Genomic DNA, 19,528 nt, shown 5'->3' on the forward strand with positions numbered 1-19,528 from the left:
TTGATAAAATCAAGCGTTCAATTTCCAAGCAGTCAGCTTCAGAGAAGTTAGATTTTGATGTTTGAATGGACCCTGTATCAGAAGGTCCTGTCTTAGAGGTAGAGACCAAGGCGGACAGAATGACATGTCCACTAGATCTGCATACCAAGTCCTGCGTGGCCAAGCAGGTGCTATTAGAATTACTGATGCTCTCTCCTGTTTGATTTTGGCAATCAATCGAGGAAGCAGCGGGAAGGGTGGAAACACATAAGCCATCCTGAAGTTCCAAGGTGCTGTCAAAGCATCTATCAGAACTGCTCCCGGATCCCTGGATCTGGACCCGTAGCGAGGAAGTTTGGCGTTCTGGCGAGACGCCATGAGATCTATCTCTGGTTTGCCCCAACGTCGAAGTATTTGGGCAAAGACCTCCGGATGAAGTTCCCACTCCCCCGGATGAAGAGTCTGGCGACTCAAGAAATCCGCCTCCCAGTTCTCCACTCCCGGGATGTGGATTGCTGACAGGTGGCAAGAGTGAGACTCTGCCCAGCGAATTATCTTTGATACTTCCATCATTGCTAGGGAGCTTCTTGTCCCTCCCTGATGGTTGATGTAAGCTACAGTCGTGATGTTGTCCGACTGAAACCTGATGAACCCCCGAGTTATTAACTGGGGCCAAGCCAGAAGGGCATTGAGAACTGCTCTCAATTCCAGAATGTTTATTGGAAGGAGACTCTCCTCCTGATTCCATAGTCCCTGAGCCTTCAGAGAATTCCAGACAGCGCCCCAACCTAGTAGGCTGGCGTCTGTTGTTACAATTGTCCAGTCTGGCCTGCTGAATGGCATCCCCCTGGACAGGTGTGGCCGATGAAGCCACCATAGAAGAGAATTTCTGGTCTCTTGATTCAGATTCAGAGTAGGGGACAAATCTGAGTAATCCCCATTCCACTGACTTAGCATGCATAATTGCAGCGGTCTGAGGTGTAGGCGTGCAAAAGGTACTATGTCCATTGCCGCTACCATTAAGCCGATCACCTCCATGCATTGAGCTACTGACGGGTGTTGAATGGAATGAAGGACGCGGCATGCATTTTGAAGTTTTGTTAACCTGTCTTCTGTCAGGTAAATCTTCATTTCTACAGAATCTATAAGAGTCCCCAAGAATGGAACTCTTGTGAGAGGAAAGAGAGAACTCTTCTTTTCGTTCACTTTCCATCCATGCGACCTTAGAAATGCCAGAACTAACTCTGTATGAGACTTGGCAGTTTGAAAGCTTGAAGCTTGTATTAGAATGTCGTCTAGGTACGGAGCTACCGAAATCCCTCGCGGTCTTAGTACCGCTAGAAGGGCACCCAGAACCTTTGTGAAGATTCTTGGAGCCGTAGCCAATCCGAATGGAAGAGCTACAAACTGGTAGTGCCTGTCTAAGAAGGCAAACCTTAGATACCGGTGATGATCTTTGTGGATCGGTATGTGAAGGTAAGCATCCTTTAAATCCACTGTGGTCATGTACTGACCCTCTTGGATCATGGGTAAGATTGTCCGAATAGTTTCCATTTTGAACGATGGAACTCTTAGGAATTTGTTTAGAGTCTTTAAATCTAAGATTGGCCTGAAAGTTCCCTCTTTTTTGGGAACCACAAACAGGTTTGAGTAGAACCCTTGTCCTTGTTCCGACCACGGAACCGGATGGATCACTCCCATTGTTAACAGATCTTGTACGCAGCGTAGAAACGCTTCTTTCTTTATCTGGTTTGTTGACAACCTTGACAGATGAAATCTCCCTCTTGGGGGAGATAATTTGAAGTCTAGAAGGTATCCCTGAGATATGATCTCTAGTGCCCAGGGATCCTGAACATCTCTTGCCCAGGCCTGGGCGAAAAGAGAGAGTCTGCCCCCTACTAGATCCGGTCCCGGATCGGGGGCTCTCGGTTCATGCTGTCTTTGGGGCAGCAGCAGGTTTCCTGGCCTGCTTGCTTTTGTTCCAGGACTGGTTAGGCTTCCAGCCTTGCCTGTAACGAGCAACAGCTCCTTCCTGTTTTGGTGCAGTGGAGGTTGATGCTGCTCCTGTTTTGAAATTCCGAAAGGGACGAAAATTAGACTGTCTAGCCTTAGCTTTGGCCTTGTCTTGAGGTAGGGCGTGGCCCTTACCTCCCGTAATGTCAGCGATAATTTCTTTCAAACCGGGCCCGAATAAGGACTGCCCCTTGAAAGGTATATTAAGTAATTTGGACTTAGAAGTAACATCAGCTGACCAGGATTTTAGCCACAGTGCTCTGCGTGCCTGTATGGCGAATCCTGAGTTCTTAGCCGTAAGTTTGGTTAAATGTACTACGGCCTCCGAAATGAAAGAATTAGCTAGTTTAAGGACTCTAAGCCTGTCCGTAATGTCGTCTAGCGTAGAGGAACTAAGGTTCTCTTCAAGCGACTCAATCCAAAATGCTGCCGCAGCCGTAATCGGCGCGATACATGCAAGGGGTTGTAATATAAAACCTTGTTGAACAAACATTTTCTTAAGGTAACCCTCTAATTTTTTATCCATTGGATCTGAGAAAGCACAGCTATCCTCCACCGGGATAGTGGTACGCTTAGCTAAAGTAGAAACTGCTCCCTCCACCTTGGGGACCGTTTGCCATAAGTCCCGAGTGGTGGCGTCTATTGGAAACATCTTTCTAAATATTGGAGGGGGTGAGAACGGCACACCGGGTCTATCCCACTCCTTAGTAACAATTTCAGTTAGTCTCTTAGGTATAGGAAAAACGTCAGTACTCGCCGGTACCGCAAAGTATTTATCCAACCTACACAGTTTCTCTGGTATTGCAACGGTGTTACAATCGTTGAGAGCTGCTAAGACCTCCCCTAGTAATACGCGGAGGTTCTCCAATTTAAATTTAAAATTTGAAATATCTGAGTCCAATCTGTTTGGATCAGAACCGTCACCCACAGAATGAAGCTCTCCGTCCTCATGCTCTGCGAGCTGTGACGCAGTATCAGACATGGCCCTAGCATTGTCAGCGCACTCTGTTCTCACCCCAGAGTGATCACGCTTGCCTCTTAGTTCAGGTAATTTAGACAAAACTTCAGTCATAACAGTAGCCATATCTTGTAATGTTATCTGTAATGGCCGCCCAGATGTACTAGGCGCCAAAATATCACGCACCTCCCGGGCGGGAGATGCAGGTACTGTCGCGTGAGGCGAGTTAGTCGGCATAACTCTCCCCTCGCTGTTTGGTGAAATTTGTTCACATTGTACAGATTGACTTTTATTTAAAGTAGCATCAATACAGTTAGTACATAAATTTCTATTGGGCTCCACCTTGGCATTGGAACAAATGACACAGATATCTTCCTCTGAGTCAGACATGTTTAACACACTAGCAAAAAAACTTACAACTTGGTTATAATCTTTTTTAGCAAAAAAACGCACTGTGCCTCAAAGAGGTACTAACGATTAAATGACAGTTGAAATAATGAACTGAAAAACAGTTATTGCATCAAACTTTAAAACAACACAACTTTTAGCAAAGGTTTGTTCCCATTAGTAAAAAACAACACTAATTAAATTTGTACATAAGAAAACAAAACAACGTTTTTTATACACAGTCACTATAAGAATTCTCACAGCTCTGCTGAGAGAATTTACCTCCCTTCAAAGAAGTTTGAAGACCCCTGAGATCTGTCAGAGATGAACCGGATCATGCAGGAAATATAAAAGTAGCTGACTGGAATTTTTTGATGCGTAGCAAAGAGCGCCAAAAACGGCCCCTCCCTCTCCCACACAGCAGTGAAGAGAAACGAAACTGTCACAATTAAAGCAAAAAACTGCCAAGTGGAAAATAATGCCCAAATATTTATTCACACAGTACCTCAGCAATGTAAACGATTCTACATTCCAGCAAAAACGTTTAACATGAGAATAGTTATTAAAAGGATTAGTGACCTTTAACACAGTAGTTCCGGTGAAATACCATCCCCAGAATACTGAAGTGTATACATACATGTCATTTTAACGGTATGGCAGGCTTTTCTCATCAATTCCATTCAGAAAATAAAAACTGCCACATACCTCAATGCAGATTCATCTGCCCGCTGTCCCCTGATCTGAAGCCTTTACCTCCCTCAGATGGTCGAGAACAGCAATATGATCTTAACGACTCCGGTTAAAATCATAGTAAAAAATCTCTGTCAGATTCTTCCTCAAACTCTGCCAGAGAAGTAATAACACGCTCCGGTGCTATTTTAAAATAACAAACTTTTGATTGAAGTCATAAAAACTAAGTATAATCACCATAGTCCTCTCACACATCCTATCTAGTCGTTGGGTGCAAGAGAATGACTGGGACTGACGTAGAGGGGAGGAGCTATATGCAGCTCTGCTGGGTGAATCCTCTTGCATTTCCTGTTGGGGAGGAGTTATATCCCAGAAGTAATGATGACCCGTGGACTGATCACACATAACAGAAGAAAAAAGCATAAAATAATTAAATGATAATCCAATGTGCAAAAAAACACAGATACATCTGTAGCTTCAAAATCACTTTGTTTATAAAATCTTATATTTTTACTTTATCTACTACAGAACAAAAATGTAATAGACTAATATGCAGTGGGTAAGATAATCATAATATTGGAAATACACATTATATAAGTTATTACTTGGTGCTTCAAGCAAGGACACTTGAGGGTTTAAAATATATTTTGCTTTTCAACTTCTTGTGCTATACATATCCACATCTTCTGGGTTTGACTGCCCATGGTCCAAAAGCTTGGGGTCTGGTTTAAACGTCTTCTGTTTGGCTTCATCTGTAAAATATGGTTTAAAAAGTATGTTGGGCAACCACAATATACTTCAAAATTGAACTTTAAATGAAAAACACAAAAATGTATGCACAAACAATGTTGCAGTGATTAGGTATTACATAAAGCTAAAATTGCTGAAACTGCTAAAATCGCTGCATGGTAAATGACTTGCTTACTCTGTATACTGAATTATTACTTGTCTGAAATACTGAAATATATATATTTTTTTAAATAATAAAATAAACTTTTGCTAGAGGTGCTCTTTTTTGCTAGAGGTGATTTTATTTTTTTTAAACAGTCTTTTCCTTATGTGTTTATTAACTACAACTTTAATAAATAATAATAAAAAAAAAAACAACAAAAACAAAAAACTGTACACATTTGACAGACTCATATCTTCCCCCTTTAAAGGAAAAGGGATAAACAAATTATGGCTGTTTTTGTTTAAAAATACTTATCTTTTCATTGACCAAAATTAAACTAAAACGATTTAGGACTAGATTACAAGTGGAGCGGTATTTTGTGGTTTCGCTATAGAGAAAACTCCACTTGGATTTTCATTTTAGCGATAGTCGAATTACGCTGGTATAACAAGTTCAAAGCAAACTGTTTTTACTCTAGTGTTAACCCAAATAGCACAAAAAGTTTAAAATCACATTTTACGCATTCCCCTATAGAAGTCAAAGAAAAAAAGGAACCCCCCTCCCAATCTAGCGAAAACACCATGACATTCTAATTAGCACAAACCCAAAATGAAAATATGAATATTTAATATTTCAATGTACTTTACACAACAGAATATGTTTTATTTATTCATAAATACACATTTCTACATATATCTGATGTTTTTTTAAAAGAAATATATATTTATACATTTATATATATATATATATATATATATATATATATAAATGTATAGATAAAAAAAAAAGGTATAGGTAGATATATACAGATATATATAGGAATATCTATTTAAGAATACTTAGAACATATTCTGCAAAGTACAGAACACTGGAATGTGAAATACATACACATAAATATACAGCTGTAGACATGTATGTATCTCAGTGTTTTGTATGCAATATTTTTTGTGAATAATTTTTATTAATTTTGCGAAAATTAAGCACAGCTCTGAAATCGCGTAAAATCAAGACTGCGCTAGCAAAACCGCACTGCTTTAATTAAACTGGACAGTAGGTTTTTGACCTTATATTTTAATATGTCTCTCCTTCACACCCAGAAACTTGCATAGTAAGATAAAACCACTCAAGCTAAAATTTGTCTTTCTAGAAATCTTTAAGGGATCTTTCAGTATTGACAAGACCCCTTAGATGAGCTCATCAGAACAGAGAGCTTTATAGAATCGAGCCCATAGCAAGCAACACATATAAGGGTTAGGTTTTTCAGTAGTGAAGCAAAGTAAAGCAAAGCACAGTCTTATTTACAGAATGACACATTAATTTAACATACCCAGAGAGGTAGGGGCTTGATTAGTCTGGTCACTAGCAGCCTCTTCATTTAGCAAATGTGGTGGTTGAGCCTCAGATGAGATGGGAGGTTCAGCAATGTCTGTAGTATTGAAATGGTCAGGTATAGTCGTCTGTTCTACTTCATTATCCTGGTCTCCTCCTACCACGGATGTTTGCACCTGACAATACAATCATAGTGAATAAAAGCACTTCCATAGCTTGTTTGCTAGATTTCTGTATGAAATAAGATGATTAGAAATGGAGGTCCATAGCTACGATTTTCCTGACATCTTGATAAAATGAATAAAGTGAGTTTACCTTAGTCTTGTCCATTTGTGTTTGTGCATTATCTTCTTTGTGAGTGCTGGTCTGCCATAAGGAACTAACTGCTCCGTAAGTCCACTGACTTGTGCTATAAATCTTTTTTCCGGTTACCTAAGACCAAATAAAAAAGCCTTAATTCCAATGCTTTCTTAAAAACAAAGTATAAAACGAGACTGGAAAATGAAACCTACATGATTAAAAAAAACATACAATATACCACCATAATAAGCTTCTTACTTTTGCAAAGATGACAGCGTGAGCTGGATAACAAACAGACACTCCTAATGTAGTGAGCCCCAGGGGATATACAATTTTCTTTAGTCTAGTTCCTGCATAAAATGATCAAAGTGTCAGAACAATAAAATGTATTATTGCATTTAACATCTAACAATATAACGCACATTTTATTTTCCACTGCTTCTGGTTCTTAGATGTAAACTGCTGACACAACCCAGAAAACTGAATCAAATATGAATTCTAAGAACTATAGCAAGCTCTCCTTTTTCAGGCGCAACACAATTATATCATAATAATCAATAAGACATTTGGTTCATCCAGTAAAAATATATATTTTTTTATCAGCTGCATAGCTGTAATTATACATTTCAACTAATCGCATGCCATTTTAAAATAACAAAAAAAAATAAAAAAAATCGACAGCAATTAGGTCATTATCAGTCCTATTTCAAAGGGATGTGAGCACATGATTAAGCAACACTTCTAAATTGTGCCAACATTGTTAGAGACTTGCTAAATATACACAATTCTCTAATACATGTAGCCTTGTTATCTAGGTTTATAACCGCATGTGACTTTTACAAATTATTTAATATTATGCTAGATGGAATACAATATTTTTGACCAAGCTGCGGTTAGCCTGCGATGTTTATACACGAAGCGCGTCTTAGAACTATAGTAGTTTTGCATCATGTGATTAAGAACATGGCACATATAAGTTTTACTGATGTCCCAAATTGTATTACACTATGGACCTTTTTTTTATTTTTTAACTCAAAAGAGGTGATCTTGAGCTTTGATGAGATAGAAAGAACAAACTTTTAATAACAAAAGTGAAAGTTTCTGCAATGGACATTTCTAAAGCTAAATCTTTCACTACACATTTTTGTTTGAATAATGCAAATATTTAGGAGTTTTAATGTCGGTTAAGGTCCTAATACCTATTAACTATAATTATTTATGTATACGTTTTAGTTAGTTTATGGAAAATAAGATAATCTGTTAATATATTTGTTCCATTTTTGCTTATTTATGTAACTGGATAACACTCTCAGTTAAAGGGACATAATACTCACATGCTAAATCACTTGAAACTGATGCAGTATAACTGTAAAAAGGTGACAGGAAAATATCACCTGAGCATCTCTATGTAAAAAAGGAAGATATTTTACCTCACAATTTCCTCAGCTCAGCAGAGTAAGTTCTGTGTGAAAAGTTATACTCAGCTGCTCCCAGCTGCAGGTAAAAAAATTAAAAAAAATGAAGAAATGAACAGCAGCCAATCAGGATCAGCAGTGCTGAGGTCATGAACTCTTACTGTGATCTCATGAGATTTTACTTAACTCTCATGAGATTTCATAGTAAGCTTCCTTTACCTGATTGGTGAAATAATATGAGAGTGCACGATGCTAGTCCCTTCAGATGTCCCAGGACAAACATACTAAAATGCTGCTTAGAAATCCTTTACAATGGGAGGTGGCTACTGAGGAACTTTTGAGGTAAAATATCTTTCTTTTTTACATAGAGATGTTCAAGTGATATTTTCTAATCAGCTTTTTACAGCTATGCTGCATCACTTTCAAGTGTTTAAACATTTGGGTATTATGGCCCTTTAAATCTCTTATGAGTGTTCGCACAAAAAATAATTCACAACCAGAGGGTTAATAAAACACTAGAACTTGGATAAAAGCAGAAGCTTCGGAAAAAATTTTTTTGCAGAGGCAACCCAATTTTTTTTCTTTCATGGTTCAGAAACAACTTTCTAATTTACTCATAGTGTCAACTTTTCTTCATTCTCTTGCTATCTTTATTTAAAAAAGGAAATTTATGCTTACCTGATATATTTATTTCTCTTACGATATGACGAGTCCACGGATTTCATCCTTACTTATGGGATATCACCTCCTGGTCAGCAGGAGGAGGCAAAGAGCTCCACAGAAGAGCTGCATAAATAGCTCCTCCCTCCCCCCCAACCCAGTCATTCTACCGAAGTTAGGAAGAGAAAGGAAGGGCCAAGGAGCAGAGGTGACTGAAGTTAAACAAAAATAAAAACCTGTCTTAGAAAATGAAAGGGTGGGCCGTGGATTCGTCATATCTTAAAAGAAATAAATTTATCAGGTAAGCATAAATTTCCTTTTCTTTTACAAGATATGACGAGTCCACGGATTTCATCCTTACTTATGGGAAACAATACCAAAGCTATAGGACACGGATGAAAGGGAGGGACAAGACAGGAACCTAACTGGAAGGCACCACTGCTTGAAGAACCTGTCTCCCAAAAACAGCCTTGGACGAGGCAAAAGTATCAAATTTGGAAAAAGTGTGAAGAGACAACCAAGTTGCAGCCTTGCAAATCTGTTCAACAGAAGCATCATTTTTAAATGCCCATGAGGAAGCCACAGCTCTAGTAGAATGGGCCGTAATTCGTTCTGGAGGCTGCTGTCCAGCAGTCTCATATGCAACACGGATGATACTCCTCAGCCAAAAAGAAAGGTAGCTGTAGCTTTCTGACCCCTGCGTTTCCCGGAAAAAAACAACAAATAATGAAGATGTTTGACGAAATTCCTTAGTCGCCTGCAAGTAGAACTTCAAGGCACGGACTACGTCCAAATTATGTAACTGACGCTCCTTCTTAGAGGAAGGGTTAGGACACAAGGAAGGAACAACAATCTCCTGATTAATATTTTTGTTAGAAACAACCTTAGGAAGAAATCCAGGTTTGGTACGCAACACCACCTTATCAGAATGGAAAATAAGATAAGGAGAATTGCATTGTAATGCCGAAAGCTCCGAAACTCTGCGAGCAGAAGAAATAGCAACCAGAAATAAAACTTTCCAAGATAATAATTTAATATCTATGGAATGCATAGGTTCAAATGGAACCCCTTGAAGAACATTAAGGACTAAATTCAAACTCCACGGAGGAGCAATTGATCTAAACACAAGCCTGATCCTAGTCAGAGCCTGACAAAAAGACTGAACATCCGGAACATCTGCCAGACGTTTGTGTAGCAAAATAGACAGAGCAGGAATCTGTCCCTTTAAGGAACTTGCTGATAACCCCTTCTCCAATCCTTCTTGAAGAAAGGACAAAATCCTAATCTTACTCCATGAGTAACTCCTGGATTTGCACCAATAAAGATATTTACACTATATCTTATGGTAAATCCTTCTAGTAACAGGCTTATGTGCCTGAATCAAGGTATCAATAACTGAATTAGAGAATCCTCGCTTAGATAAAATCAAGCATTCAATCTCCAGGCAGTCAGCTGCAGAGAAATTAGATTCGGATGATGGAAGGGTCCCTGAATGAGAAGGTCCTGCCTCAATGGAAGCCTCCACGGTGGAAGAGATGACATGTCCACCAGATCGGCATACCAAGTCCTGCGAGGCCACGCAGGAGCGATGAGAATCACCGAAGCCCTCTCCTGCTTGACTCGAGCAATCACCCGAGGAAGGAGAGCAAACGGCAGAAACACATAAGCTAGGTTGAATGACCAAGGCACCGCCAAGGCATCTATCAGTTCGGCCTGAGGATCCCTGGACCTGGATCCGTATCTCGGGAGCTTGGCATTCTGACGAGATGCCATGAGATCCAGCTCTGGTCTGCCCCATCTGAGAACCAGGGTGGCAAAGACCTCCGGATGGAGTTCCCATTCCCCCAGATGAAACGTCTGTCTGCTCAACAAATCCGCTTCCCAGTTGTCCACTCCTGGGATGTAGATCGCTGACAGATAACAAGAGTGAGCCTCCGCCCACCGAATTATCTTGGATACTTCTGCCATCGCTAAGGAACTCCTTTTTCCTCGCTGATGATTGATGTAAGCCACAGTCGTGATGTTGTCCGACTGAAATTGGATGAATTTGGCTGAAGCCAACTGAGGCCAAGTCTGAAGTGCATTGAATATTGCTCTAAACTCCAGAATATTGATTGGAAGTAGAGACTCCAACCGAGTCCACACACCCTGAGCCTTCAGGGAATTCCAGACTGCTCCCCATCCTAATAGGCTGGCGTCCGTTGTCACTATCACCCATGTGGGTCTGCGGAAGCACGCCCCTTGGGACAGATGATCCAGTGACAACCACCAAAGAAGAGAGTCCCTTGTCTCCTGATCCAGATCTATCTGAGGAGATATCTGCATAATCTCCATTCCACTAACTGAGCATGCTCAGTTGTAGAGGTCTGAGATGAAAATGAGCAAACGGAATGATGTCCATCGCCGCCACCATCAATCCAATTACCTCCATGCACTGAGCCACTGATGGCCGAGGATTGGACTGAAGGGATCGGCATGTATTCAGAATCTTTAGCTTTCTGACCTCCGTCAAAAAGATTTTCATGGATACAGAGTCTATTAGAGTTCCCAGGAATGGAACCCTTGTCTGTGGAATTAGTGAACTCTTCTCTAGATTCACCTTCCATCCGTGAGTCCTTAGAAAAGATAGAACAATGCCGGTATGAGACTTTGTCAGCTGATAAGATGCCTGGATCAGAATATCGTCCAGATAAGGCGCCACTGCAATGCCCCACGGCCTGAGAACCGCCAGCAGAGACCCTAGAACTTTGGTGAAGATTCTGGGTGCCGTGGCCAGCCCGAAAGGAAGAGCCACGAACTGAAAATGAACTCCAACTGATACCCTTGAGACACAATTTCCAGTGTCCAGGGATCCTGAACGTCTCTTATCCAATCCTGGACAAAGAGAGAAAGTCTGCCCCTACTAGATACGGTCCCGGATAAGAGGGCCGCCCCTTCATGCTGTCTTGGGAGCAGCAGTGGGCTTCTTGGGTTGTTTACCCTTGTTCCAAGCCTGGTTGGGTCTCGAGACGAACTTGGCTTGTGCAAAATTCCCTTCCTGTTTAGTGGAAGAGGAAGAGAGGACTCCCTTGAAATTTCGAAAGGAACAAAAATTACTCTGTCTACCCCTCTGCTTAGATGTTTTGACCTAAGGTAGGAGGTGACCCTTACCTCCCGTAATGTCAGAAATGATCTCTTTCAAGTCAGGCCCGAATAGGGTCTTTCCCTTGAAAGGAATAGCCAAAAGTTTGGATTTAGAGGACACATCCGCAGACCAAGACTTCAACCATAAGGCTCTGCGCGCTAGAATGGCAAATCATGCATTCTTAGCCGCCAATTTGGCAATCTGAAAGGCGGCATCCGTAACAAAAGAATTAGCCAGCTTAAGGGCTTTAATTCTATCCATTATTTCCTCTAAAGAAGTCTCAGTCTTAAGAGAATCTTCTAAGGCGTCAAACCAAAAGGCAGCCGCAGTTGTGACTGGAATAATGCAGGCCGTCGCTTGTAATAGAAAACCTTGGTGAACAAATAGCTTTTTTAGAAGACCCTCCAACTTTTTATCCATAGGGTCTTTGAAAGCACAACTGTCCTCAAAAGGAATATTCGTACGCTTAGCCAGGGTAGAAATAGCTCCCTCCACCTTAGGGACCGTTTGCCAAGAATCCCGAACGGTGTCAGGTATAGGGTACATTTTCTTAAAAATAGGGGAAGGTGAGAACGGGATATCCGGTCTTTCCCATTCCCTAGTAATAATTTCCGAAATTCTCTTAGGAACTGGAAAAACATCAGAAAAAGATGGAACTTCTAAATACTTGTCCATCTTACACAATTTCTCTGGAGGGACCACAATAGAGTCACAGTCGTCCAGAGTCATCAGGACCTCCCGCAGTAACAGGTGAAGGTGTTCAAGCTTAAATCTGAAGGAAATCACGTCCGAATCTGTCTGGGGTAAAGCACTAACTGAGTCAGATAGCTCCCCTTCAGACAGAGCCTCCCTACCCACTCCCTCAGAGCCCTGGGAGGGGACATCGGAGATCGCCATCAAGGAATCAGAAGTCGCCAGGCCCACATGGGTCTCTCTTTTACTACGTTTGCCCTGTAATACAGGCAACTTAGATAAAACTTCTGTAAGAGTGGATGACATAACTGTAGCCATATCCTGCAGAGTAAATGACGCAGATGCCGTGGAAGAACATGGCGTTACTTGCGTGGGCGTTAAAGGCTGTGACGCTTTAGGAGAAAGTTGCAGCATACCCTGAGGACATTAATCAGACTGAGGACATTAGACATATCTTTATTAAAGAAAATTTTCTCTCTACACTCTAAGGCCCTCTCAATACATGGGGGACAAAGTGTAACAGGGAGTTCCACAATGGCATCTAAACACATAAGGTAAGTGCTTTGTTCAAGTTCATCCATGATAATAGAACGAACAAAGCAAACACTTGGTCAACTCACAGATATATATAAATCAGAAAAATAAAAATAAAGTACTGTGTCTTTAAATAATAAAATCTGCTACTATGCGATAAGCAACTGAGAAGATTTACTGCGCTCCTGAGCTGTGAGCAAATACGAAGGTTCACTACGCTTGCCTCTGAATTATTAGCAAACAAGTAGTTTAACTATACATTGCCGAGTTGTTAGCCTTTTATAAAAAAGAACAGTCACCTTGCCGCAGCTCTGCTGCGGCTCCTACCTGCCCCCACTTGATTGACACTAACACCTCTTATGTGGCGCACCTACGATAACTTGTAAATATTTTTTTTTTTTTTTTACCACAAGCGAACTTAGGGCCCGTGAAACCTGCTGCCATCCGGTGCCTGAACAGAAGGGATACTGCGCAGCAAGCACGCGAACAGGAAGCCCCGCTTTCGTGGGTGTAAACATAACCCTTCAGCTCTGTGGCGTATATACATACTGAACTGCCATTAACCGGAGTTTAACTGAGGCCAAGTCTCCAATAAATATGCCATAATCTCCCGCGTCAGCCACCTCTTATGTCTTACACTTTCACATAGAGTGCCCAATAACAAATACAGTGCCTAAACACCATCCATTCCCCAGCGCTTCTACTTTAGCCCATCTAGAATGTCTGCAGGAAATAAGCAATGTGTCGGTTCTCGTTTTAATTAAAGAGAAACTGCATATTGTTAAAGAGAAGCCCTTTTAGCTCCTAATCTCTGATAGAGAACAAATAAGAAAAAGGCAAAGTACAGTCAATTCTGATATATGTTTTGCCCCAGAATAAAAGACTGCACTTACCTCCATGCTGAGGAACAGCATGATAATTCACAGTGTCAAGAGGTCCTCTTTTCCTCCTGAGGTCCTGTGAAGATAGAAGGGTCTTCGTTATGTTTCATCTAAGACCATCACAGCAGAAGTATGGGAGGCGAAGTGAGACTAAAACCCCACCAGTTCCCATAGCCAAAAGGCTATAACTGTAGAAGCTGCTCTAAAGAAAAATAGTACACTTTGGCACCATTTAAAAATAAAAAACTCTTGATTGAAGAATCTAAACTAACACCTCACTTTACCTCTTCCTATCACTAACACAGGCAAAGAGAATGACTGGGTTGGGGGGGAAGGGAGGAGCTATTTATGCAGCTCTGCTGTGGAGCTCTTTGCCTCCTCCTGCTGACCAGGAGGCAATATCCCATAAGGATGAAATCCGTGGACTCGTCATATCTTGTAAAAGAAAAAGCAGGAATTGAAGATAAGGAGCCGGCCCGTTTTTGGTTCAGTATCCTGGATAGCACTTGCTGATTGTGGCTACATTTAGCCACCAATCAGAAAGCGCTACCCAGGTAGTGAACCAAAAATGGGCTGGCTCCTAAGCTTACATTCTTGCTTTTTAAATAAAGATAGCAAGAAAATGAAGAAAATGTGATAATAGGAGTAAATTAGAAAGTTGATTAAAATGACATGCTCTATCCAAACCATTAAAGATTTTTTTTTGGTTAAGTAAAGGCCATTTACATAATAGGTAATGATGGATGTTGCATTTCTGTATGATGGTCAACAATAAGGTAAATTTGGTTTCAGTTTAGAATGCAGTTTTTTTGTTTAGAAAGTAGTAGTAATAATAATAATAATAAATGGTATATATTTTTGCAGATATCACATTGTGGCATTACCAATTTTATACGTACAAGCATAGATAGTGAAATGTTGAGGCATTTGAAAAGTTGTCAAACATTTACGTAACTGTTCAGTATAAAAGATCTGTAAACTTTTTTACTATTTTTTTTTTTTTAAACTAAAAGACAGGAGTGCATATTGTGTAGCATGTGCGTAAATATAGTATACAGTGCAAAACTATAAATCAATAATATGAGTGACAAAGTTTTATACTTTCATAATGTCATGTGGTTAGTACACAAGTAACCTTATTTTGTTTAGGACGTATAGAATATGCATCTTTCATGTAATACAAAGTCTAATACAACTTGCTGCATGTGTACACCACTAAATGTATTAAAATATTTCAAATTAATTTCCCCATTGTGGCAATTACTAAATCTGTTGATTAAATTAGCACGTGCTACACACATTATAGTAGATGTACAGCTTCCCGCTTAGTAGAAGGTAATATACATATGAAGATGAGCAAACCTTTTCTTGCCAAAAACAGACCAGCTAATCCACTCACTGTGATGACACCCACTCTTGGAAGGAATTCAGGTGGTGGGTGCTTCAGATAAGCATAACTATCTAAAACAAAACAAGAGAAGTCAGAAGCGGGTTATAAAAAGATACAATCTAACAGGTTCAGGTGTAATAAAAGAGAAAAAAACAACATAGCAATACGTTTTATTTACATGCTGAATGTGTGATAGTGATGAGTCCTGTTGGACTAAGTAGTAGTATAACTGCATTACATGCGTACAGCTCAGATAAGCTTATTTCATTTTGTCCCTAATACAACCTACTGCCCTCAGCCCCTCACCTTTTCCAAACTGTATTGTATCTTCAACTCCATACTTTATAGAAGTGAAAAAATTCTAAGGAAAACAGAAATAGTTTATTTTTCAAATGTGAATTAGTAACTTAGAGTAAAACTAAACACTGTACAACCAAAAGACACTTGTTGTCTTGCTATAGAATAACATACCAGTCAAGTCTAAACATTTTTAAAAACAAACTAACATCTTCTTTGTTTCAGTTGTTTTTCAGTAGCCAAACCCCACCCACTACTTGCCTTATTTGGAAGAGCCAGTCTAGGTTTAAGTCTGAGACACAGTCATAATGTTAGTATAATATGAATTGTTTTTGCAGTTCTTATCTGTTAATGCCAAATAGGGAAAGCTATGTGTCAGGGTTAGTCTGAAGTCTGCAGTGTGCTTTTACAATTCTAAAAACTCGAAAAGCCACCATTTTCAGAGACAAATTACATAAGAAGGGGGCAAAATAAACAATGACATTTTACCGCAAAGTTGTTTTATTATATGTGACTTAAAGTAAATGTCAACTTTCATGAATCAGTGCCCGGTTTTTTAAAAAAACTATTTAAAACATGGGCACTTTCATTCATGAAAGTTTACATTGCACCAAACTTTACAAATACTTACCTTCTTCTCCTGAAACACCAGATCATGATCGCCCTGCCTGCTTCTTCCTGCTGTACTAACACAGCAATGACAAAACCGTCTTAATCCAATCTCGGCGTGGCCTCACCAGATGAACACTCCTGGGGGGGAAGCCGTGATTGGAGAGAGCCGATTTCGTCATTGCTGATGAAGTACAGAGGAGCTGCAGGCGTGGGATCGGCGATCCGGTGTTTCAGGAGAAGGTGGTAAGGATTTGTAAAATCTAGTGCAATTCAAACTTTAATGAATGAAAATGCCTCTGTTTTTAATAGTTTTGTTAAAAAACGGGCACTGATTCATGAAAATTGACATTTACTTTAACATTTTATTTTAAAATCTCAAGGTGTTTTCCCTTGAAGTAATAAATATATTTGCCTTTCAAATGAGACATTTAGTATGAACTGTTGAGAAATTTGTAAAAAAAATGGAGCAAAGTGAATACTGCGCAGTCAAAGAGTTGATAAACAAAAACTTAACTCAAAGAGAAATTAATAACGATATTAAGGATATGGTGGATACATTACTAGACTCATCATTTTACACCACAGTTAAAGAGAGTCATGAGAAAAGTCGTCTCACTATGAACGAAAACTTGCACACACAGTGATCCCACACTAAGCTGAAATACCGGTTGTTTGTCAAACTGAAAAATTAAGTTCCCGAAGCATAGCCTAGAAGAAATCTTGCAGTCCTATAACTGAAATCTCAGTCAGTTCAAACCAAGCTACAGATGTTCAGAAGTGGGCAATGTTGTAGTATTGCAGAGGAGAAGGAGGACCCTAAAATGTAGGTGTTAGGTACAATTTTTAAGTCACCACAGGCACAAGGAATAAAGGAGCCTGCTTTACATCACAAACTATATACTTTAGCCCAATACTTTTAGTCCTTTACTTAGTCTTTTCATCTCCAGTATATACTTCCTTCATAAAACTAAATGAGAGCGGACTAGTAATTTATAGTCAAATGTTTCCCTGCTTTCCCCCCTAATAAACGTTCCTGTATATCTACAGAATTTACTACTTTGCTGGAAATTAAAACATAATTTATGTAAGAACTTACCTGATAAATTAATTTCTTTCATAATGGCAAGAGTCCATGAGCTAGTGACGTATGGGATATACAATCCTACCAGGAGGGGCAAAGTTTCCCAAACCTCAAAATGCCTATAAATACACCCCTCACCACACCCCCAATTCAGTTTAACCCCTTAATGACCATAGCCCTTTTCCATTTTCTGTCCGTTTGGGTCCAAGGCTATTTTTACATTTTTGCGGTGTTTGTGTTTAGCTGTAATTTTCCTCTTACTCATTTACTGTACCCACACATTATATACCGTTTTTCTCGCCATTAAATGGACTTTCAAAAGATACCATTATTTTCATCATATCTTATTAATTATACAAAATATGAGGAAAAGGTGGAAAAAACCCCACACTTTTTCTAACTTTGACCCCCAAAATCTGTTACACATCTAGAACCACCAAAAAACACCCATGCTAAATAGTTTCTAAATTTCTCCTGAGTTTAGAAATACCCAATGTTTACATGTTCTTTGCAAGTTATAGGGCAATAAATACAAGTAGCACTTTGCTATTTCCAAAGACATCCCAAAGTATTGATCTAGGCCCATTTTGGTATATTTCATGCCACCATTTCACCGCCAAATGCGATCAAATAAAAAAAATTGTTCACTTTTCACAAACTTTAGGTTTCTCACTGAAATTATTTACAAACAACTTATGCAATTATGGCATAAATGGTTGGAAATGCTTCTCTGGGATCCCCTTTGTTCAGAAATAGCAGACATATATGGCTTTGGCTTTGCTTTTTGGTAATTAGAAGGCCGCTAAATGCCGCTGCGCACCACACGTGTATTATGCCCAGCAATGAAGGGGTTAATTAGGGAGCTTGTAGGGAGTTTGTAGGGTTAATTTTAGCTTTAGTGTAGTGTAGTAGACAACCCAAAGTATTGATCTAGGCCCATTTTGGAATATTTCATGCCACCATTTCACCACCAAATGCGATCAAATAAAAAAAAATTGTTCACTTTTTCACAAACTTTCGGCTAGATTACGAGTTTTTGTCAGTAATGGTGTGCGGTGTTAACGAGCATTTTTTTCTCACCGCTCACTTAAGACAACGCTGGTATTACAGGTTTTTCTAAACCCGGCGTTAGCCGCAAAAAAGTGAGCGGAGAGCAAAATTTAGCTCCACATCTCACCTCAATACCAGCGCTGCTTACGTTAGCGGTAAGCTGGCTAAACCTGCTTGTGCACGATTTCTCCATAGGAAACAATGGGGCTGAGCCGGCTGAAAAAAACCCTAACACCTGCAAAAAAGCAGCGTTCAGCTCCTCACGCAGCCCCATTGTTTCCTATGGGAAAATACATTTTATGTCTACACCTAACACCCTAACATGAACCCCGAGTCTAAACACCCCTAATCTTACACTTATTAACCCCTAATATGCCGACCCCGACATCGTCGCCACCTGCATTATATTATTAACCCCTAATCTGCCGCTCCGCACACCGCCGCCACCTACATTATACCCCTAATCTGCTGACCCCAACATTGCCGACCCCAACATTGCCGAACCCTACATTATATTTATTAACCCCTAATCTGCCGCCCCCCAACGTCGCCACCACTATAATAAAGTTATCAACCCCTAAACCTAAGTGTAACCCTAACCCTAACACCCCCCCTAATTTAAAATAATCTAAATAAAATTACAACAATTAAGTAAATGAATCCTATTTAAAACTAAATACTTACCTATAAAATAAACCCTAAAATAGCTACAATATAACTAATAGTTACATTGTATCTATTTTAGGATTTATTTTTATTTTACAGGCAACTTTGTATTTATTTTAACTAGGTACAGTAGTTATTAAATAGTTATTTAATAGCTATTTAATAACTACCTAGCTAAAATAAATACAGAAGTACCTGTAAAATAAAACCTAACCTAAGTTACAATTACACCTAACACTACACTATAATTAAATTAAATCCCTAAACTAAATTCAATTAAATACAATAAAATAAACTACAAAAAAAACACCCACTAAATTACAGAAAATAAAAAAAAAAATAATTACAAATTTTTAAACTAATTACACCTAATCTAATCCCCCTAATAAAATAAAAAAGCCCCCCAAAATAATAAAAATCCCTACCCTATACTAAATTACAAATAGCCCTTAAAAAGGGCTTTTTGCGGGGCATTGCCCCAAAGTAATCAGCTCTTTTACCTGTAAAAAAAATAAATATACAATACCCCCACCAACATTAAAACCCACCACCCACACACCCAACCCTACTCTAAAAC

The 19,528-nt window shown here is 39.5% G+C and overlaps 1 protein-coding gene across 1 annotated transcript in view; it reads right to left on the bottom strand.

The window, feature by feature from the left end:
* Positions 1-4,499: 4,499 nt before the first annotated feature.
* APOOL (apolipoprotein O like) overlaps positions 4,500-19,528 on the bottom strand; it is a 45,579-nt gene continuing 30,550 nt past the window's right edge. Inside the window, exons 4-9 of the mRNA XM_053699334.1 lie at positions 15,552-15,606; positions 15,218-15,316; positions 6,807-6,898; positions 6,564-6,680; positions 6,247-6,424; positions 4,500-4,779 (exon numbers count right to left, since the gene is read on the bottom strand). Of these exons, the coding sequence (XP_053555309.1) occupies positions 4,682-4,779; positions 6,247-6,424; positions 6,564-6,680; positions 6,807-6,898; positions 15,218-15,316; positions 15,552-15,606 (639 nt within the window). The 3' untranslated portion in view covers positions 4,500-4,681. The remainder of the gene's footprint in view (positions 4,780-6,246; positions 6,425-6,563; positions 6,681-6,806; positions 6,899-15,217; positions 15,317-15,551; positions 15,607-19,528) is intronic.

The sequence above is a fragment of the Bombina bombina genome, chromosome 1, assembly GCF_027579735.1.
Source record: "Bombina bombina isolate aBomBom1 chromosome 1, aBomBom1.pri, whole genome shotgun sequence".
Classification (NCBI taxonomy): domain Eukaryota; kingdom Metazoa; phylum Chordata; class Amphibia; order Anura; family Bombinatoridae; genus Bombina; species Bombina bombina.